Below are 23,372 nucleotides of genomic sequence, written 5' to 3'. Positions count from 1 at the left end.
CTAACATGATTTGGTCTACAAGATTTTGATCTCGCTAAGCAATCCCTGTGTTTGTTCAGGTAGCATTGTTCATAGTATTACTGACTCCTGATGTTAGCCACACCTTCTGCAATGTCTGCATGGTTTTCTCCCATTATCTGAAGAAGGAAAAATAGTAGCAAGTGAAATGATTTTGGTTTGCAAGGACTCCGCTGCATGTGCTGGCACACAGAAATCAGGGTGAGGGCAGATGATAGGGGCACAGAATAATGTCCATTGTTTTAGTTGAGGTGGAAAAAAGACAGTGGGGAAAGGGGGTGTGAATAAGAGGTTTATAAAGTTATGCACGGCATGGAGAACGGGGATAGAGTCCCCCCCTAAAAAAATACTATAACTTGGGATAATCTAATGATACCGTTTTATCAAGAGATTCAGAACAAACTATGCACTGTGTGAGAAACTAAGCCTTGAATTGGCGACAAGAATTGGTGATGGTCACTAGCTTAAATGGCTTTATAAGGGGATTAGATGAATTCATTGAGAATCCATTTATCCATGACCACTAGTCATTGTGGCTGTATGCAACACATCGAAGTTCAGAAGGAACAGTATGACCATGAGTGCCAACTGCTTGGGGAAGAACAAAGAACAACAAAGAGCTATTGCTGTAATGCCTTGCTTGTGGTCTTCCTGGAAGCATCTTTTTTGGCCACTGTGAGAAGCAACACATAGACTAGGTGGTCTTTTGGTGTGAGCCAGCAGGAGCACTGTATTTTTGTGCTTTTGTTACATTTGGACCGTATTGCAAACCTTTCCACACTGAGTTGCTAGATGTGTTCTGGTTAAATATTGTGAACCTGGTGAGACAGGTAAGAGCAATGTGGACTAAACCAATGCAGTATAGTGGTTAATGTGTTAGACTACGATTGGGATATACCTGGATTCACATCCCTACTCAACCATGAAGCTCATGTGGTAGACCTTGGGTCCATCACTATCTCTTAGCCTGATCTTCACAAGATCGTTGTGAGGGTAAAGTAGGAGAACCATGTACCCTGTCCAGAGCTCCTTGCAGGAAAGGCAGGATAAAAGTATAATAACACAAACCAGCTTTCCAACCCAAACAATAGTTGGTGCTGTTTAATATATCAAACAGACCCCATGTCATTGGATGATGGACTCCATGTACAATTCCTCATCCAGCTAGACATTAACATTATTTGTCTCTTAATTGCAGAATGTTGCATTTGGTTGATAAATCTTAAAAGTGATCATCAGAATAAAAATCCTATCTATTTTTATCTCCTTAATTAGTGTGGGGTTTACCATAATTTCTGAGGTGGTTTTTAAAAAAGAAAAAGAAAAATGAAATATATATTTGGATCTGCATAATGTTTCTCTTTATTCACACAGAATAAATATCACACCTTTTCTATAGAGAGAAGTCAGCTTAAATTCATAAAATGTATGAGCTGCCAGTTATCTGACACCTTTTGACTGATGTGCCATGCTCCATGGAATGAAAGATCACAACTGACAATTTTTCACGAGCTTCTTTGCTAATAATATTTGCTTTGCTCATCCCTACTAAATGCTCTTTATTATTTTTATATTATTTAATTCTTAATTGGATAGACCTGTATGTCATGAGATATTTTTAATACCAATTATGGTCTAGCTTTCTAGCAATAATCAGCTTTAGTACCTTTTTGCAGACAGTTAAAAGAAAAACCTTCCTGTTCTTCTACTTTCTCATATTAGCAAGCTGTTGCAATGAGAGTGTAAACCAGTTGTTTTCCTGTACAGCCGGGACTGGAAGCAAGCACTGAGGGAAGCTCAAGGTTAGCAGCCTAACCCTAACCTTTGTGCTTGCGGATTCTAAGCGATCTAACAACAGATGCTTTGATAAAGTTGATTACACAGGAAAGTGTGCAGTCACCCATGCTGTGGCTCATAAAAACCGGATTCAAAATGTATTGTCAACTATTTAATAATCTTTCTGTGGTTGTCAGTTCAACCATGAGCCTCCCTAGGCTCAAACCCATCTCTTTTCAAGGTATTTCAAACACAGTCAGTTTATGTAGCAATAGTTTCAGGGTTATGACTACCTTTGTTTTTGACTGACTAGTAAGTATCTACCCAGTTTTTCTGCTTTCCCTTCCTTTTAACTTTTTTCTTTATCCAAGTCAGAATCAGTTCACAGAAGAGGCTGCTGGGAAATGTAGTCCCTAGATTTAGTCTTTGAATACACTACTGTGGAACCTCGGGTTACAGACGCTTCAGGTTATGCAATTTTGGGTTGCGCACCACGCCGAACCCGGAAGTACCGGAAAGGGTTATGTCCAGGTTTTGGTGCTCGCGCATGCGCAGAAATGCTAAATTGCGCTTTGTGCATGCACAGAAGCGCCGAATCACAGCCCACACATGCACAGACATGGTGCTGTGGGTTGCGGACAGTGCGGGTTGCAAACGTGCCTCCCACATGGAACACTTCACAACCCAAGCTTCCACTGTATTTAATCCTGCCCATTGTATTAACTGTTGTACAGTTGGGTGTATCAGAATTTAATGTTTGCTTAAGAAGTTTGCTTGTGTGGCATGGAATTTGTCAAATCAGGCCATGGATTCCCACAGAAATTGGAAGAATTTCTTCAAAGCTCAAATGGAAGGCACAATTTCACCACACTACCAGTTGCCTTGAAATTCTTACTAGGCCTCCAAAATCTCAAAGAATTTATATTCTGGTTTCATTGGCTTGGAGAGTAGTATTGAAAACGGGCCTGGACAGTAATATTGGGACCAAGTAATGGTGGGAGTCTACTGGACCCAGGTCTAATTTGTTTCATAGATACTTCCATGGTGCCTGATCATTTTGGAACACGATATGCTGAGGCAGCTTAACTGCAAGATATTCATCAGGTGCAGCTAAACTTCCTGGCTGCAAGTTAGGCAGAAACAATGAATGAGTACCATTTTCTTTCTTTCTCTACATTAACATAGGTTACTAAAAGTAAATCAGTCGTCGTGCGGCTATTGAATTCTCATTCATATTACTGCTGTACACTGAAAATAGTTAAAAACACAAAAACAGAAAATACATTTAAAACAGAACTGAAAGTGCACAGTGTAGACACTCATGATAAAGACACATTTATCCAGCTGGGAAAGCTGTCGGGACAAAAATGTCTTTCAGAAGGTGCAGATGGTGGGTACCTGTTGTATCTCAACAGGAATGCTATTCCGCAGAAGAGAGGCAGCCACATGAAAAACCCTTCTTTGAGTTATTGTGGAGTGGGCTTCTGAAATCTTTTGAAATTTCAGGAGAAACTGTCCAGCAGTCCATAGCAATCTACTGAATGTCAGTGTTTGACCAGCTGACCTGTATGCGATTAATTTTGTAGCTCATTACAAATAATGAATAGCCACTCTTTGATCATTGCTTAGTTCCATAGCTGATGCACTACTGAAGTCTTCGTATGTTATTTTTTGTAAAATGATGAACTCTTAAGTGTGTAATTTTGTAGCTGGCATTATATAAATGCAGTTGGTGTCTAATTAAGAAGTTCATGAAATACCTTTATGTCTTTCCATTTCCATTTGAATGTTCACTTGCACTTGCCTGCTGATAGAAGCTTTTCTCTCCAGAGGCATATTTGCAGTTACACTTTACATTTAATGGTGCTGATTATCCTGAGTGTTTAGCTGCATTGCTCGACTTGCATTAGCTCTCTCTATGCTTTTGAATATGAATGAACTAAAAGAGGAACTGAAGGAGATATTTGAAGACAAACAGTAGATGTTGGCTTTGATTCATGAAATCCAGGGGAAAAAAATGTGTTCTAAACCTCTTCCTTCCTGTTGAATAATTCTGATAATTACGAATGACCAAAGTAGTGTCATACTGTGGACCATACTAAAATTGCAGAGTTCCATTTCTCACTGGTTAATTAAATTCCAAAACTGATTGTTGAACTGGCCATATATTTTATTTAGTATCTCTTTACTTTGCATTTTATATCTATTTTAAAATGGCAGATAAACCAGTCCTTTATGTAAGAATAGGATACAAATACCCATGAGTAACTAACAAAGGAATGGATTAGTACAGTGATTGATAGGTTATGGACAGCTGGGAAGTCCTGGCGTCAATATATTTATCTGAAATGATAATATGTGAATATCAGAAATAAGGAACACTGGATTTATGGCTGCATTCTTATTCACACTTACTTGGGAGTAATTCCCTATTGAACTCAATAGGACATACTTTCCAGTAAACATGCATAGAATTGGGTGGGGGTTTTTTCTTTACTGTGCGAAATATAAAGCATTCCTTTAAAAGAGGGAATTTCTCTTAAAATGTTATCTGTCAATTATAGCAAAAGACTTGATCTGCTTTCCAGTACAAAGTGTATGCCACGATATTGATGGCCAAGGCAGACAGATTGATGTTGGAGGGTACCCACAGTAAAAGGCATTTGAACTGTTTGAACATTTGCTCTCCCGATTTCTTTTATAAGAAATAATATTTGAAAGGTACCAAACCTGTCTTTATCATATTCTTACATGGTCTTTTTTCTTTCCTGTCCTCAGCTGTAAGCACAAGGTATACTTGGAGAAGCTTCCAAACACTAGCATAATCATCCCATTTCATAATGAAGGTTGGACTTCACTCTTGCGAACCATACACAGTATTATCAACAGGACTCCAAGTAGCCTAATAGCAGAAATCATTCTCGTGGATGACTTCAGTGACAGAGGTAAGACAAATACATTCACCACTTGCGCAGTATAGTTCTCTCATATAAATCAGAACAAAATCACTCTTTTCTATGGGGGAAAAATCATATTACTATGATTTGCTTGAGAACTATGTGTTCAATTAGGTGTCCTTGGTAAGATTGCTCTGTTCATTTGTTTTTATCCAATGTCTGATATATTTTATACCAAGGGCAAAAGAAGGTTTAGGAGTCTCCTATGTCCTTTTCCTAAAATAGCATGGCTGGTTTGGTGCATTGTTTCTGTAGTTTGCCAGATAACTAATGCTGAAAACATCTTTTTTGCTCAGTGTTATTCTTCTGAGTAAAAACCCATTAACTTTGACCTTTTGGGGAAGCTGTTTATCAGATTTCCCACTTTGTATTTTATTGCATGAGACAGCTTGATTTAACTGTAATGCCACAACAACATAGCAGTACATTACAATGACGGTATTATAATTCAGTATGTTGGGAGCTGGAAAGCAAAGCTTACTTCAAGATATGGGCTCCCCTAGATTAACTGGGCACAATCCAGGCAGAGTCAGATGCACCTCCATTTGCTTAACTTTGAACTTTACGGCACAATCCTATGCATGTTTACTCATAAAAATTCACACTGAATTCGGTGGGTCTCAGTACTTCCTTTTAAGTAGAGAGCAAGTGTGGTATGGTGGCTACAGCTTCAGAGTGGGACTAGGAAGCCACCAGGTTCAAATCACTACTTAGCTATCAAGTTCACAGAATGACCTTGAGCCACTTATTGTCTCTCAGCTCAGCCTATAAGACAGGGTTGTTGGCAGAATATAGTTGAAGGAAGTGAACCATCTATGCTGCCTTGAACTCCTTGTCGGCAGCCATGTGTCCACTGCACCCATCCTTGGTGGAAAAAAATATATCTCTAAACAGCCCCGTGAGGGCAGAGCATGCTCAGGCAGCATGGACTGGTAGCTTTGGGAGCAGAAAGAAAGAGGAGGAGAAATTAAAACAGGCTGGGGTGAAATGGAGCAGCATTCCACACTGTAACATTTTGTTGTTTTGCTACAAGGTCATCTGTAAATATATAATTACAGTGCTTAGAATTGCAGGCCAGAATTGCAGTGTTAGGCATGCCAACCTAGGAGGAAGTCCCACTGAAGATAGTGATACTTACTTCAAAGTAAATATGCATAACATTCTGCAGTACATTGCATTAATTCACTGGTATTTTGGCTACAACATTAAGCCTACATACTAGGAAATATTTCCTGTTTAACCCAGTTGTTCCTGCTTTCCAGTAGACATGCTTTGGAATAAGATGGGAGATGATTCTATGTACCTAATTAATCTGGTAGGAGCCCACTTAAAGCGAGACAAAATGTGATTTGTGAAAAGTCTTTAACTGTGTGTGTGTTCTTAAGCAGTTTTTGTCTGTGTCATTAATTTGTAAGCTGAATTGACATACCTTTGTTCTCTTATCAGAGTAAACATAAACATAAATGAAACTACTCTCTGCTCTGCACATTAATCAAATTAACTGATGGTACAAGCCAACTGTTACTGTTTCATGGTTTAACATTGTGAAAATCAAATAGCTTTCTTTCCATGACAAATGTGTGTTCATTGTTGGATTTGATCTAAGGTGTTCTGCACTGGATTTTTATTGTTCATAGCTGTACATGTTTATTAGAGGGATTGTGGCGCGTGTGAACAACCTTTTTCTGGTACTTGTTTGGAACTTTTGACCCACACAAAATGGATTGTTGTGACATTTATATGACATTGGTAAGAGCAGTGGAAGACAAATGGGATTCTTGAATCAGAGCTTCTTGGATGGGAAGCCCTGTTGCTAAGGCAGTTCTCAGACGTCTTAGTGAATCAACATTGTGATGGAGTGTGTCTCGGAAAGAATTTCATTTTACAGTTTTGAAGCTAAAACCGAGGTGCGGCATATGCATCTCCCTGTCTTTCATATCACTGTCAGCCTCCTTGCAATGTGAATTTTGATGGACTGTCTCGCTTCGCATTAGGTAGCTTAGCTGCAATCATATAATACAGATGATGCACATTTGAAAGCATCTATTCGATGACCAAAGGCTTCAGGGAACTAGAGAAATATAAGACAGTATTGTGTAATTTCAGTGAACTTTTCAAGAGAATGAGAAAATTGTGGGTCCTGTGTAAATATATGTGAGGTTCAACAGTATTTTAAAACTTCTTTGCACACAGAAAACTATCATACTGTGGTGAAGTGTTCAGCCTAGTCTTCTTAACCCATACGCTATTTTCCATATGCAAGGAATTTTCTAGTGGGGAAGCATTTTGATATGTGATGTTCCACCTGCAGGCTGAAGTGGTCCTTTGCAAGGAAACCTTTACCACTTTATCCTGAAAGTTAGAAAGGGTAAAGTGATAAAGGTTCCCTTGCCGTTTATACAATAAACTGGGCCTGAGAGTATCAACATTTCTCCATTGACACCAAATTGGCTGTCCTTAACAATATGCCATCTCAAGTGTCCAGGTGAAACGTTTGTGTTGTTGTAAAGCATTTGTTGGTCCAGCTGCTCTTCTTTTCTCTACACAGTAGCCCCCACTACAAAAGTTGACACATATGTCACCTCATATTACCAGAGTGACTCCCTTTCTACTTCACCATACCATATTAGCATAAAAGTGACCACTTTTCCCTCTTAGAATTGTATGCTTATGCATGTTACTGTGGTAACACATGGCAATACACTTTGCATATGTGCTTCACAGCTATGGCTTGTTAAATGCAGGTGTGAAACCTCTTTCTGGTTCTTCTATATTATACTAAGGAGATGAGCTTTCTCCCCATAATGCTGTGTTGCTTTGGAGTCTTTTGTGCTTTAGGGAAAGGAGCTAGGGACTTTTATGGCCATTCACACCCCTTAAAATGTTTTCAAAACATGATTTGGAGTTAATCATTGTCTCGTAAGACCCTTTATTGCAAAAACTTTTCTGCAAAAGTCTGCTGAGAAGAAATTGCCAAGAGACAAACAAACTTGTCAGAACTGCAGTTATTTAGCAAGGTGGTAAATGTTTAGCACCTTGAAAGGACTGTAAAAATAGATGAAGGGAATGGTTATGCATTTCCAACTTTATATTCTTATCTAATGCTAATACTGAAGTAAAATAAAGGGCCTTCAGTGAAAGACAAGAAAAATATTTTACTGCATAGCATACCACTGAGGATTCTGCCAGACTACCTCTGAAAAGTTGTTTTGTACTTCTTTATTTTTTACACATTTTTTTTTCCTGACCCAAAATCTTTGGGTTGTTTGTGCATAACTAGCAATAAATTCTGGCATTTAGATAATGGGAAACCAGAAGGACAGGAACACTTTTAAATCTTGGTAGGTCTCAAATGAGAGGGCTAGTGTTGGAAAGTAGAAAGACGGGAGCTGAAATGATAGTCTATTTGACAATATTTCCATTAAGAATTATGTGTCAGTTGACTGTGTGAGAGTTATGCTACCTCCCAGCCATACTACATTGCAACTCCTTACCCTACATATGGGATGGTATTGCTGTGCTGATATTAAGGTTAGATTGTATCTCATTATGTTTTTGCAAAGATTGCCTTTAGTATCTCTTAGTATGTTCTTCCATTTGTGAGCTGTCTAATCTGCGGCAGCCATATTTGTTTTGCATCTAATTGACATAAGACAGACCTTCTGACATAATTGGTTTAGCTTGCTTTTAGAGGGATTAAATCTGTTCTACTGCAGTCACAAGGATAGTCAGAAACACAGCCTTTGATGATATGCTAATAATGACCTTTGCAAGTCAGCCTTTTGTTTTTTTTCTTAATGTCTGCATTAGCACTGCCAATCCTGTCAGCAGTTAACAGTGGATGCCTAGTGAGTAATCTTGAAAATCCCCATTTGTCAAGCAGCTATGTCTTTCAATACTTCTGGTTCTCTGCAGCAGTTTTTCAACTAAGGCATGTTGTTAATTGGATGAAAAAGCATTCTTAACTGCTGAATTCTTTTCAATAGTATCAAAAGTTCTTTTCTTTTCTTTTAATTTCACCCTGAGCCGTTGATTAGCATGAAAAGGTGTGTTGACCTGATATTCCACTCTTTAACCTTTCAGATCAACACATACTGCACCTGATAAATAGATGTGCATGTTGCCCTTCTGCTAGCTGGGGTAATCCAATGTGGCACCTTCCAGGTATTTTAGATTCCAGTTCCCATCAGCCCAAGCTAACATTGGTCAGAGGTGATGGGTGCTGGGGACCACAACATCTGGAGGGCACCATGTTGACAAGCCTTATGCAAGTGGAGCATGCAGCCTACCAGGACCAGCCCAAAACATTTTGCTACCTGAGGCAAGTCAACAGTGGAAGGCAAACCTGTCACCCAGCTCTGGGTGGGACGACTCTGCGGGCTGACATAGCTGAGCTGGAGTAGGGGGTTGGCTGGGTGGGGCCTACACATCCTGCCACTGCTGCCTCCTCCACCCCATGGTGGTTTCTGCAGGGAAGCAGCCAGGCTTGAAGCCCTGCCCATGTGGGAGGCAAGATCTTTGCAGTGCTGAATCTGCAGCAGAAGTGGCAAAGGTGCATGAGGACATTGCTCTCTTTACTTTGTTATGACTTAGTTCTTATTTCTGTTTAAGAATTTCCTGCCTGGCTTGCCTCAGTGCTTTTGTCATCTGGAGCCATCAGCTTGTATGTGATTTTATCCTTTACTTTTTGCCTGTGGCATCTCCAGACTCTCCTTCCCCACTCATGTGCAAAAGAAGTATACCCTGTTTTGATCTGTAAAACCTCTATTGAGTCCACATCCTGTTTCCATAGTGGCCAGTCATACGTTTATGGGAAGCTATTAGGATGCACTAGCTTTTACACATTTCAAAACTTAAGTTTTATGGATTTCATAAGGCAGGGTAAATCCTCTACCACCACCTTTGGAAGTTTAGCAGAACACCAGTTTTAATTTGGCATGTCCAAATTTGTGAAATATTCTCATCAGAACAATGAAATGATTTGAGCAGTGAGGAAGAGCCAAAGATGCTGGTTAAAAGTCAGAAACCAACTCTCTTCCCTAGCAATTAGTTGCATGGCTTATTTTATTGCAAATGAAATCTCCTCTATTTTGCTTTCAGACAGCTACTTTGATCAATATACCATTGATGTGACACATGTTTCTAGATGGTTGGCTTCAGGTCTTGGGCAAGCATATTGGCTTCTGATGTGATGGAAACTTCTACAATAATTCATTATGTTGTAGCAGGCCTCTGTTGCAGAAAGTGCTCCACTCCTATTATGGGAGATTTCTTAATCCCTTCCATTCTTGCAAATCTTTCTTCTCTTGCACATACTTTTTTTTTTTTTTTAAGTCTGCAATATTGTATTATACTGCTAGTATTGCCAGGAGCAACTTCTGGTTCATTCTTTTTCTTTGTCAGCTGACAAAAGAGGTATGTCGAATAGCATGATTTAGTTCTGCAACTGTTATAGTATGGCAGGGCTGACAGAACACCTTACCACTGCTCATTCTCTGCTCTGCCTGGCATCTGGTTGCATCTGGCCTGCTGCAACAAATTTGGCAGTACATTGGTAGTGCCAGTGCACATCATGGTCTAACTGCATCTCTGTCCCCTGACTGAGTCAGGGGTTTTCCCCAAGTGGGGTTTTCCCTGGGAAAAGGTGACTAGCAGTCATTCTACACCAGCAACAAGCAAGGGCCCTTTTAGAAGGACCTTTGATCCTCCTTGCCGTGAGATGGGTTCAAGATTGCATGAACCTGGGTTGTCTCCATTGTAGTTCTGATCCTGATTTGACTGATACATCACTTTTGACACATTAATGGGTACAGATTTGGCAAAGTAGTTAGTAGCAGTAGTGGTAATAATAATAATAATAATGCATAACATATCATTAGCACTTCTGAGTGTTCAAAGCACTTCCCATACATATTAGATATTAATCAGTTTCAAGAATTTTGCTTCCCAGGACAGGTGTTAAATTGCCGTACCTAAGTTACAAAAATTCTCTCATCACCAGTTACTGCTACCAGGCATGATCACCTTGCCAATTCTGTATACTCTTGAGATCCCCTTGGTAATGTCACAAACCTCCTTTATCTCTTCAATTTTCTGGCCATTGGGCCCTTATAGATGTTTCTGACAACTAATGATAGCATTTCATGTATCTGTTAAAGTGGGCCACAGCCCACAAAAGCTTCAGTAGTCTTTAAACTTGATAGATGCCACACAACTCATTGTTACTGGTGCAATGGACCACCGTGGCCACAATGGATTCTTGTAACTCTTATAACAACCTTGTAAGGTATGTAGGTCAGTAATGGTATCTCCACAGTGGGGTTAGTGGCCGAGGATAAAAGAAAGAAGCTTGTCCAAGGCTATCTGGTGATTTCATGACAAATGAGATGTTTGAACCATAGACTTTTAGGTTCATAGCTCAATCTCAGTCACTTCACTAGATGACTAATAGCACAATCCTGTGCCTACTCAGAAGTAAGCTTCATTGACTTCAGTGGGGTTAATCCTAGGTAAGTGTGTATATGCTCACTTATGTAGGAACAAGTCCTATTGAACTCACTTCCAAGTAAATATAAATAGGGTTGCCATATTTCAAAAAGTGAAAAGTAGTTTTTGAGCTAGGAAATTTGCCAAAATCTACACTTCTGACTGTATAAGTGGACTTAATAAACAATAACTAGTACATGTACAAATATGTTTGCACCAGAAGTCTCGTATAGTACAGTGGTACCTCGGGTTACAGGCGCTTCAGGTTACAGACACTTCAGACTCCGCTAACCCAGAAATAGTACCTCGGGTTAAGAACTTTGCTTCAGCATGAGAACAGAAATCGTGTGGTGGCGGCACAGCAGCAGTGGGAGGCCCCATTAGCTAAAGTGGTACCTCAGGTTAAGAACAGTTTCAGATTAAGAACGGAGCTCCAGAACGAATTATGTTCTTAATCCAAGGTACCACTGTATTGGAAGCAATGTTCCTACCTAGAAAATAGTTTGGTGACATTTTAAACCCACAACCATGTATTTGAGCAATTGGCCATTACTTTACTTTAAGATCCGCTTGAGCTTTTCATGATATGCTGCTCGGTGCATAGTTGTCTACTGCTGTTTAGATCATCTAATCTAATTTACTCTGTCAAGGTTTCCAAGAAAGCCTGAGTTGCCAGCATGGGCTTTGTGTAAGTGTGCAATTTTATTTTGAAGCCACAGCTCTGGGAGAGTGGGTAAACCCCCTCACTGTAGGTTTCATGCACCAGTAAAAAGTTTCCCTAATTTTACCAAGAATAACTGCCTGAGAACAACTTTTTGCAATCTAGAAGGGATCATCAGTCATCCATCCCACTTGAGAGCTGTGAGCCACTCCATCAACTTTTTTAATTTCAAAAGACAGTAACACAATTAGATGTGCATTTAAAACTGTCAAGGTTAATCAATTATCCTCTGTGTTAAGTTTACCAATAAAAACAAGTTGTCCCTTCTGAATAATATATACATGATTAAATTTACAAAGGTGAAAATGCCTGAGGCTGACATTTTTTAAATCTTCTACCAATGCTCCTGCGCAATCTGCTAGTCACCCAACGGAGACCCATTACAGTCTCTCAACTTGCATTCAGTAGTAAAAGATGAAGCAAAAGTTAAGCTTATCTGAATAAGCTTTTTTTGTAGAAAATTGTAAGCATAAATTACTATGTAATTCCAAAATCACTTTGTCCAATGTACCAAAATAAATAATTAGACTGTGCACAGGAAAAAAAAATCACTTATGCCTGTGTATTTAAATTAGTTTAATGTAAGTTAATGAGACTGAGCTATCCTATTCATTGTTACTGCTACTGATTTTTAATATGCATGTACTTGGAAGAACAGGACTTACTGGAATATACTTATTGAAAAACAACAGTTGACATGATGCAGTCTGTGCCTACAGCAACCTAAATTCAGTGGGATAGAAGAAGGGATAGAAATGCATGGGAAAATGGAGTAGGGAAAAGGCAGTTGTACTGAAATCCCAAAACTCTGTTTCCTTTTTTTCTGCCCTGGACACTGTTCAGCTGTAGACACCAAAGCAAACAATAATAATATAACCAGCATTTCGCATGATTCTATGTAGCGTTTGAGAGGAAACGAAGAGATGTGTCTCCTCAAACTTAAGCCCTTTCAGTATGCTACGTAACAAACCCCCATGCATGGCCAGTCCTACCATGAGACAGAGTAAGGCTGCTGAGGGGTGGGGAATGGATTGAGCTAGGTGTGCCATGCACCTTTCCCTGCATTTTCTAAGCTAGCCTGCTGCACTCTGCTGCAGTGGAAGGTGCTGTTCCTTCAAAAAGCTGAAGCTACAAATCTGGGCAGCTTCTGTATCTGGAATAGAGGAAAGCACCATCTTGTCCTTCACCTCAGGCAGCAGAATGCCTTGAACCGGCCCTGCAGCTTCTGCATACATGCAGTATCCTATCAGATTGTATCCTTGGGTTCTCCTCACCAAAGCTTTATCAAAATGGCTAGATTTTGAACATTTTTTCCTCTGTCTCCATTTGCTGCTCATGCCCAGGAACCAAAGTTCCCCCTCATCATCTATAACACTCAGTGTAAGGTAGACAATTTCACTTTTTTATTTTTCATGTAAACTATCCTTTCTCACTCACTTTTACGCTTGGAGCTGAGTCACCAGGCTTCACTCAGAGGAACTTACTCCTGTGACTATTCTGTCTGATTAAACCAAGCCAATAATTTTACTGGGATTTGCATAGCAGATTGAAAGGTATAGTTTTCCTTACATTAGGAGTTTGACAGCAAAGCGAAGTACACCCATTTAAGTGGTATGCGAATCTCATTGCTACTATCAAACACAGTGTGTAAACATGTGCAGGATTGTAGTGTCATGCATGCCTCAAAGACAAGGATATATATATAGATATAGATATTCTATGTAGGTGATTGCCTCGTATTCGTTGTTTCTTGTAACTGTCTTCAGTTTATGTAAAAAAAATAAAAAAATTTTGGGGTTTGTTTTGGAAGTTTCTTTAGTATGTTCTGTCTTGAAACAATGTTTGCCCTCCAGCAGAAATCCTGAGAGCAACTTGTTAACAACAGAAAAGAGAGTGTGGGGGCACAGCAAAGGGCATGTTACTAGAACTTCCCTGATAAGACTTGGCATTTGTCTTGGTTTTTCTATAGCTGCTCAATTTTGCAATATCTGAATTGACTAGAATTGCTTTATCTACCTGGCCTTGGTGGGCAGGGCCTTGACTGACACCAGCTACAAAAGCTAAGGCTACTAAAAAGACTCATGGGCTAGAGTATTGTGTTGGGGGGGGGGTTGCTGTTATTTATATTAGTTTTTGTTAAGTTGTGGGCGAACATATCAGACGACACAACAATTCTTCCAAAGCAGGTCTTTATTTGTAAGCTGGAACAGAACTGAACTGAGGAGCTCAGTCAGCCTGCTTATATAGAGCTCCACTAGAATGCAACAGTAACCATTTTCTGTAACTAGCCAATCACTGAACGTCACTTTCAATCCTTCATTTGCATACAAACTATCCAATCACTGAACGTCACTTTCGATCCTTCATTTGCATAACTATCTACAGTATACCCCTGCTGGCCCAGGGTGAGAACTTCAGTACATAACAGTTTTTGTATCTTTATTTTAGAACTTTTGTTAGGTTTGTAATTATGTATTTTTTCATGTTGTTAGCTGCCTTGAGCATAGTTTGAATTACGGAAAGGTGGCATACAAAGAAATTTATGTGTGTATCTATTTAAGTGGCAGAGATATGGTAAATTAGGGAGCTGTTTAGTTTAGAAGGTAAGAAATTTACAAATTAGTTGCCAGGCTGAAAGTGAAATGCTAGGCCTAAGCCCATCAGTTTCTGCACTGTTTGGAGTCCAAGCCCTCTGGGTTTCTCATCCTTACCATAAAGAAAAAGCATCCATCAGTGTGAAGGTAGCTGGCCTTGAAAATTACATGATGCTTCTCATGTTAATCACCTCATAAATGAATTAATCTGAACGTCCTCTTAAATCTAGCTAAAATCCAGTCACCACAAACTTAGACACAGGATCACCATATCCAGTTCACTTGGAAGTAAAAATAGAAATGAAATAGGCTTATGTCTGCCTACCATCATTCTTAGGGATCAGTGCCAGAACCTTTTGCCTCTTAGTGGTTATGCTCCTCATGACTGTAGTCAAAGATCCATTTTTTCTCTCCTGGTTCTGGGAATACCCTCAGAACCATTAAAAAAGGGCTCTGGAATATTTGAGTGTAGCTTTATGCAGAACAAAGCTGTATGTGTTTAGAGGAGAGATGCATAATAGAATTTTCCCTCCTAAGATCTACTTGGTATCTAGATAGATGTTTTTATACCACTTTACTAATGAATACATATTTATTAAATCTGCATTGACAGTTGTATGAAAGCTATTGATTTTACATTAAAAAGTGCTGTCTACAGGGTTAGTTCAGGATGTAAGACACATTTTGAGTACAATGTTTTAAAATTCTGTAAATTTCCATAAGTTTCATTGTTCCCCATTTTTCTTGGCATGTGGCAATGCAACAACATAACTGTAATATTTGTATACATTGTTGGAAGTCATGTGGCCAAAAAAATTTTGAACACACTATGCAGGGCCGGATTTAGGTTTGATGAGGCTCTAAGCTACTGAAGGTAATGAGGCCATTTATATGTCCAGCTGTCCTTTGTCAACAACAAATCGTCGCTGTTTTTTTTGTGTTGAATATCTGCTATATGGTAATTTATGGACCTAACAGGCATCTAAAGCCATTTGCAGATAACAAAATATGTATTTTATAAAAGTAATTGTTGAACTGAAATACAATTAAGAAGTAGTATATTAATAGGGGGGAATTGGGGGGGGGAGTGGGGCCCTAAGCTATAGCTTGTTCAGTTTATACGTAAATCCGGCACTGACACTATGCTGTGTTCCATTAACTTCAGTATGATTACTCTCACAGTGTGTGAAACTTTATTGCAAAAACTACATGTGAAAGATTTCAGATCAAAAAGTGAAGCTGTGTATAATTTCTGTACTCTCATTGCATTGGGGGGGAAATATTGTGGATTGTATAACATATTTGACTTGCGCAGGGGGAAGGTGCATTTAGAGAGTTCACAGCTTGAGCGAGAATGAAATTCTACCTTACCTAAACAGCGTGTTCTATACCTGGGTACAGCAGCAGCTGCTGTTTCACCAACTAGAAGGACACTGCAAGTGATTCTTAAGATTAAACATATTCATAAGATTGTGAAAGAACTTAAACTTTCCAAGAAGCCCTTTAGAAACACAGCTTTGTCCTTGCCACAAGGTCAATGTAAAGTGAACAAGAAAGTTTGAAACAAAACAAAATACTGCACACTGCACTGTGCTCATCTGTTTGAATTTACTTGTATGTTTCCCAGTTCCACTGCAGGAGCTTAGCTCCCTGTTTCCCAGTTCCACTGCAGAAGCTTAGCTCCCTGTACAGAGATGAATTGGCCAAGACTCAGCACCAAGTCAACCAATATAATCAACATCATAGAATAATTTTGAGTGGGTTGTATCAAATCGTTGTGAGAGTGGAAGGCAACTTGTGCAACCAATCTTCCTTTTCCTTTCAACCTGCTATAGCCCAAAGAAAATCCCCGTCAGATTACTGATGGGAAAATTATTCAGTGTTGTTTATATTTTAATGAGAAAGTACCTAATTTGAACTTTTTGAATCAATATGCAAACCAAATTCCTTCAAAATTTGCATGTCACTAAATTTTGTGATTCAGTTCCCCGACCTTAAATGTGTGGTTTTTTGGGGGGGGGCACCAGGACGAAGTGTGCTTAAAATGCATAAATTAGTAAAATAAAAAAATAAAATAATAGCACAGAAAAAATCATTGCATTAGGGAAAATAGCTTTCAAAAAGTGCACACAAAACATAGTTTCTTCTATGTTAGGAGAAAGTTGCAGTAAAATGGTGTTGAATTTTCATCAGCATTTTTTTAAAAAATCACAAATTACTGTGGAAAAGCAGAGAACTGAATTGTAAAAATGAGAAACTGTAAGAAGCCACAGTTGGCAGATTCATCCCTACCTATCCAATTGTGTCCAGGGCGGTACTGAACAGTGGGACTGTAGACTGGCTGCTGGAGACCCTGGGTTGAGAGTCTTCTTTGGCACCCTGTTGCCTCTTGGTCATAGGTATACATTTCTACCTGTTTCTACATCTTAGGAGTTGTGAACCTGTGGCCCAAAGGCTACACAGAGCCCTCTGCCTAATTCCATGCAGGTGGGGGGAGCCCATAGAGAGAAAAGGTGGGGAGGAAGAGGGGAAATAGATGAAAAAAACAAAGCAGGTGGAGTGATGGAATATGTAGTATACAGAAGCCATCAGCAAATGATCAGATAGCTGGGAATCAGCACTGTACTTCCTGCAGAAGATGATGTGTTGGGGGAGAAAGGGTAACAGGGTGGCTGAACAAGAAGTGGATCGCAGAAAAAGAGAAATCAGGGGAGCAGAGAGAGAAAAGGGACAGAGGCAGAGAGAGCAAGGGGTGCCCCACCCACTTTGGGCTCTATGCTTATCTACCACTGGCTTCAGTCCTGCTCATTATCAGCTTACCCTTAAATGAATGTTCGCCTCGACAGAATAAAGGTCCCATTACATTCACTTATCTAAGTATTGCTATTGATTTTAGAGTTAATTTCTATACTGCATTTTAGCCAAAGGGAGCCCACCCCCCAACCTGAAGGCACCTCACAAATATATTCTTCTTAGTGTGTGGAGATGTATTTTCCAGCCACTTGCACTATGTCATGTGGCCAGCATGACTAAGCCGCTTCTGGCGAACCAGAGCAGCGCACAGAAACACTGTATAGAGTGGTACTTAAAGGCAGTATAGAGTGGTACTATTACTTCCCTTGATCTGGAAACTATACTTCTGTTGATGCAGCCTAGAATAGGATTAGCTTTTTTACTGCTTCATCACACTGTTGACTCATGTTAAGCTTCTTGTCCATCAAGACCCCTAGATCCTTTTCACATGTACTGCTAGTAAGCCAGGTATCCCCCATCCTGTATTTGTGTATCTGGTTCTTCCTGCCTAAGTGCAGAACCTTACATTTGTCCCTACTGAAATTCATTTTGTTAGCTTATGCCCAGTTCACCAATCTGTTAAGGTCATTTTGAATTCTTCTTCTGTCATTTTGAATTCTTCTTCTGTGGCATTAGCTACCCCTCCCAGTTTGGTGTCATCTGCAAATTTGATGAGCATCCCCTCAATTCCTTCATCCAAGTCATTTATTAAAACGTTGAACAGCGGGCCCAGGACAGAACCCTGTGGCACCCCACTTTATCTGGCATCTTTTCCATGCTTGAAACCTTTTTGCCACAGAAGGCAAGAAAGGTTTTAATTACATGACAAGGGACAAAATGGTCTGAAGTTTATGCACTGAGCCTTGGATCAGTGCATTTCATGAGCTGCTTCCCCTTCCCAGTCTTTTGAAATGCCTAGAGCACAAATCATGTTATTGGCTGCAAGCTGTGCTTCCACCAAATGTAAACATAAAACTGAGTGTGTACAAAGAGCTGCTAACAAGTTCTTGAAAGGAGTGCATATAATTAGGGTGGATGGTGCTAATTCATGGTCATAAACTCTCTTGTACTTTGAGATGCAAAACAGTGCAGATGTTTTTACTGGAACACTCTACAGAATGATGAACAGTTCCACCATGATATGTTCCAGACCACATGTCATTATGCCTAAATTTTGGTCCAGCTACTCACAGGTCCTACACAATGAAGGGCTACTTTAAATTAATGGTCTCTGTGTGGTAGGTATGCATGGCCTCAATCCATTTTCTTCACCAACAACAAATGGTGCCTTTTTGTTGAGGACTGATAACATTGCTATAGTTTTTATGAAGTATAAAAAGAAGGAAAATAGGCACAACACAAGCTTTTAAAATGCCGTGCTTTTTCACTTTTTAATTTGGCTGTAACTAAAAGCGGGCTTTAGGTTCTTGCTGAATCTTAATAAAATTTCTTGTGTCCTTCTTGGTCTGGAATGGTGTTGCTGGATAGGGTCCAAATGTATTGCCCGAAATAAACTGTTTGCAGAACATATTCATTATACTGAGCAAATTCTGCTTAAAACTAATACTCATTTCTTATTTATTTTACATGTATATGGATAGATCATGATTTTAACCATACTCATTACAATGTAGAGTAGCTTACAATAAATTTAAACAAAAATATATGATGATAAAGAAAAACACAATAAAATAAATTTATTGACGGCACACAGTTCGGTCTGGGGTTGTTGTTTTTTAAAAAATTTCACCATGGTTTGTTCTTGCTGTGATGATTAGCTATGGCTGGATAAAAGGAAGCCAATTAAAGATGAAACCAGAAAACACTGATCTAACGCTGATGATTAGAACAAGGTATGGTGTCTCAGGTTTACATACTTGTTGAACTTCTGCATCTAAAGCTTATAGACGCCTAGGTAATGGTAATAGCAAGATGTGCTTTTCAAAAGCTTTATCCTGTGAAAAGACTGTGATCCTCTCCATCACAACCATTTTCATTGGGGGGTGGGAGACACTTGGCTAGGGGTCAGCAAACTTTTTCAGCAGGGGGCTGGTCCACTGTCCCTCAGACCTTGTGGCGAGTCGGACTATTTTTTTTGGGGGGGGGGGTGAATGAATTCCTATGCCCCACAAATAACCCAGAGATGCATTTTAAATAAAAGCACACATTCTACTCATGTAAAAACATGCTGGTTCCTGGGCCAGATTTAGAAGGCGATTGGGTCAGATCCAGCCCCCGGGCCTTAGCTTGCCTACCCATGCTCTTGGCCATTTTATAATTAATGGTTAGCCCACCCATATGAAAGTTCTGAAAATTAATTTATCACCTGAAAGTCACAAATATTTATCCCCTCTTTGTCTTGGCCTTGATTAAAACAAGTAGACACAGATCAAGGTTGTATCCTGAAGAGTGTAGTACAGGGTATTTCTCCACAAATTTTACTATTTCAGAAGCACCAGGCCCCAATATAGTATTAGGTCATTACTTTCATAGAAAATAGTGTTGTTATGTATAACATATGAGTGTGAATTTGAACATTGCTCATTTCATTTTGTTTCTGGCAGACCCATTTCATTTCATTTTCCATTCATTATTGTCTCATTCACTTTTCATTTTTTAACCATTTTGTTGACTACAATGCAGACCCAAGGACCCCCAGCCCATGTTCTGATGCCTATAACTTTGAAGTTTTTCATCCAAATGCCATTACATCTTTAGGTGTTGTACAACTTTCCTATGCTTCAGTTTAAAATGCCCCAATCGTATAAGCATAATTAAAAAAGATGACACCCAGTCTTAAGCTTTCCATTGTTTTTTTTTTTTATTATTATTATTATTATTATTATTATTATTATTATTATTATTATTATTTGAATTTATATACTGCCCTATACCTGGGGGTTTCAGGGCAGTTCACAGAATAAAATCAAGATATAAAACCACAAAATACTAATAAAAACAAAAAAAACCACCCCAATAACGTCCACCCCCCACAAAAAACACATTTTAAAAGGGCACAGGATGTCAATCAAATCAACCAAAGGCCTGGTTAAAAAGGAACATTTTTGCCTGGCACCTAAAGGTGTATAATGAAGGCGCCAGGTGAACTTCTATGGGGACAGGAAGCCACTGCAGAGAAGGCACGTTCTCATGTTGCCACCCTCCGAACCTCTTGAGGAGGGGGCACACGAAGGAAGGCCTCAGAAGATAATCTCAGGGTCCAGGTAGGCTCATATGGAATGAGGCTGTCCTTGAGGTATTGGCACTTTCAGAGCACTCTGGGATCTATCCTCCTTACAGAATATTCTCTGGCAGTAACAATATGTTTTGATGTACTAAGCAGTAGGGTGAAATTTGTCTTGTCATTTTGAGGAATCCCTGCTATAAGAAATAAATGAGAAAATGAGAAAATAAATGAGAAAAAGAATGTTCATTTTTGTGTGTTTGTCATAGAAACAAATTAGTAATGAATTGAGTGCATTTGTTTACTTGTAGAGATGAATATGTACCCATAGTAGTTTATGGGAAGGCTATAATACATACATTGTGTGTGTAATTACCTGTGAGACCAGGGTTCAAATCCCCACTCAGCCGTGAAGCTCACTGGGTGATCTTGGGCCAGTCACCATCTCTTAGCCCACCTTGAGCTCCTTAGCCAAAAAAGCTGGTATATAAATGCAGTATATGAATAAAATATTAAATCCGTTTAGGATAATTATTGAATACATGAGCAGCAGTGGGGAACCTTGGGCACTCCAGTTGTTACTGAACTACAACTTCCATCAGCCCCAGCAAGCGTGGCCAATGGCCAGGGATGGTGAGAGTTGGATATCAACAACATCTGGAGGGCCAAAGGTGCCCCTCACCTGCATTGTCCTGGTCTCGCCAGATATCCAAGGTAAGCTTAATGTCTTACTATGGTGGTGAGGGAGGGGGCCATAATTTACCTACATTCATTTGTTGATGCTGCCTTCTGGAGACTGCTGTCGTAGCTAATTTGACAGCATTTCCTTTTAGATTCCTCTTCCCTAATTAAGGGAAGACAATACCACCATATTTCTTTCCTTATAAAAATAAAGGTCATAGTTAAACCTTTTGTTTTCCCTTTACTGTATGCAAATAAATTTTTCCACTCCTGCGCAGAAAGACAAAAACAAAGAATTTATGTGCCTTTTTATTGCTGAAGTAGAAACACTAATGATGTGTGATACCCTATTTACACATCTGCTCAAATAACGGTGATTATCATTTTGATAGGATTCTGCAAGTGGAAAAGAATACTTTTCAGTATTCTCAGGGCTTTGTTATGAAGTCTTTATCTACATATTTGTATGTTAGTTCCCCCATCGCCTGCAAAACATTCTGCCCCATTGTATTTTTGTCATGCAGAGAGACAATACAGGTAGCTTATGAATATGAATATGATTTAACGGGTTCTCTGTTCATTTGCTCTGAAGATTTTATAGATCTTTATACAAAAAGTTTCCAGATTTCAGTACTGCAGAAAGTTCACAAGCAGTTGAAAAGTCTTGGGGACAGAAGGTGAAATAATAGCAAGCAAAGATTAAATTACTAGGCAGTATATGGTATGGACATGTGATTAAGATCTCTCTGCATTTATTTTCTTTAAATATTAATAAACTACACATTCATAGAAAATAAAACAAGGCAATGTACAATATGAAATCCTGATACCACAACAATAACATCGTAAAAACATAAACAGCTTTTCAGTAAAACTGATTGGTATGAAAATTCAGGTTCCAAAGTCCCTCCTAAACAGTACAGTTTTTAAAAGATGTCTAATAGAAAGCAAAGGATGAGTCCAGCAAGATGTCCCATAAGTAAGGGCCTGGCACTTTAAAAGCTCTGTCCCTCGTGAAGGCCAACCAAACTCTAGGCGTATGGGGCATGCCCATCAGAAGATATCAGCAACTGAAGAGGACCATAAGGAATCTGGCAGTCCTTAAGTTCCAGCAATTCTGATACAGCCCGTCCAGTACAGCCCAGCACCTCCAATGCATGTAACCATTGCAAAGGCTGTTTTACATACGCACGAGCATTTATTGATGTCATACATCACTCAATTCATTGACATATAAAGCTGATCAAAAAGACAGAGCGAATGATGTGTAAGCATGGAATTCACACCTGCTTCTGCCTGATTGTTGACTAACGAATGTGTGAACCTACTCCACTGAAGAGCTTTGCTTATGATGAGTTCGGGGTGTGGTATTAGATCTGTTATTGCTCATTTACACATGAAAACCATCACTTAATTATCCATGTCTTCGAGAAGCAAGCATGAAGTTGTTACTCACAGTGGAATGTTTGATTGACCTCTGTTGAAAGGTATTGTATTTGAGAGGAGATGAAAGCACTATCTCTGGTGATACAGATCATCATGAGGGCAGCAGCCAGTGCTTTTTTTTTCTTGGGGTACTCAAGGGTACGCAGTACAAGCACCCTATTTCTAGAAAAAAGCACTCCCCTCCTTCAGTTAGGTTATAGCATTTTGAGAAGTACAGAGTTAATAGTATGAGTACATTTGACAGGCTGGAGAATGCAAACCTTAGATGCAGGGGTCAGCAAACCTTATCAGCAGGGGGCCGGTCCACTGTCCCTCTGACCTCGTGGGGGGGCCAGACTATATTCGGGGGGGGGTGAATTAATTCCTATGCCCCACAAATAACCCAGAGATGCCTTTTAAATAAAAGCACACATCTACTCATGTAAAAACACCAGGCAGGCCCCACAAATAACCCAGAGATGCATTTTAAATAAATGGACACATTCTACTCATGTAAAAACACGCTGATTCCCAAACCATCTGTGGGCCAGATTTAGAAGGTGATCGGGCCAGATCCGGCCCCCAGGCCTTAGTTTGCCTACCCATGCTTTAAAGCCTTCCTAAAAATCAAATGAAGTTTTTTATTGAATGCAGTTTGTGCCCCAAATCACTTGGAAAGGAAAATAATATTTTTAGAACCCAATAAATTATCATGTGAGAGGCATCCACTTTAGTCC

The 23,372-nt window shown here is 39.5% G+C and overlaps 1 protein-coding gene across 4 annotated transcripts in view; it reads left to right on the top strand.

Annotated features, from left to right (window-relative positions):
* Positions 1-23,372, top strand: part of GALNTL6 (polypeptide N-acetylgalactosaminyltransferase like 6) — a 440,162-nt gene that overhangs the window by 190,051 nt on the left and 226,739 nt on the right. For all 4 annotated transcript variants that reach the window (XM_083631200.1, XM_083631203.1, XM_083631202.1 and 1 more), the window contains exon 5: positions 4,573-4,739. In XM_083631200.1, coding sequence (XP_083487326.1) covers positions 4,573-4,739 — 167 coding nt within the window. The remainder of the gene's footprint in view (positions 1-4,572; positions 4,740-23,372) is intronic.

Source organism: Podarcis filfolensis, assembly GCF_964270895.1.
Source record: "Podarcis filfolensis genome assembly, chromosome: 9".
Classification (NCBI taxonomy): Eukaryota; Metazoa; Chordata; class Lepidosauria; order Squamata; family Lacertidae; genus Podarcis; species Podarcis filfolensis.
Note: the sequence above shows the minus strand (reverse complement) of the source record. Positions and strands in the feature narration are given on the sequence as shown.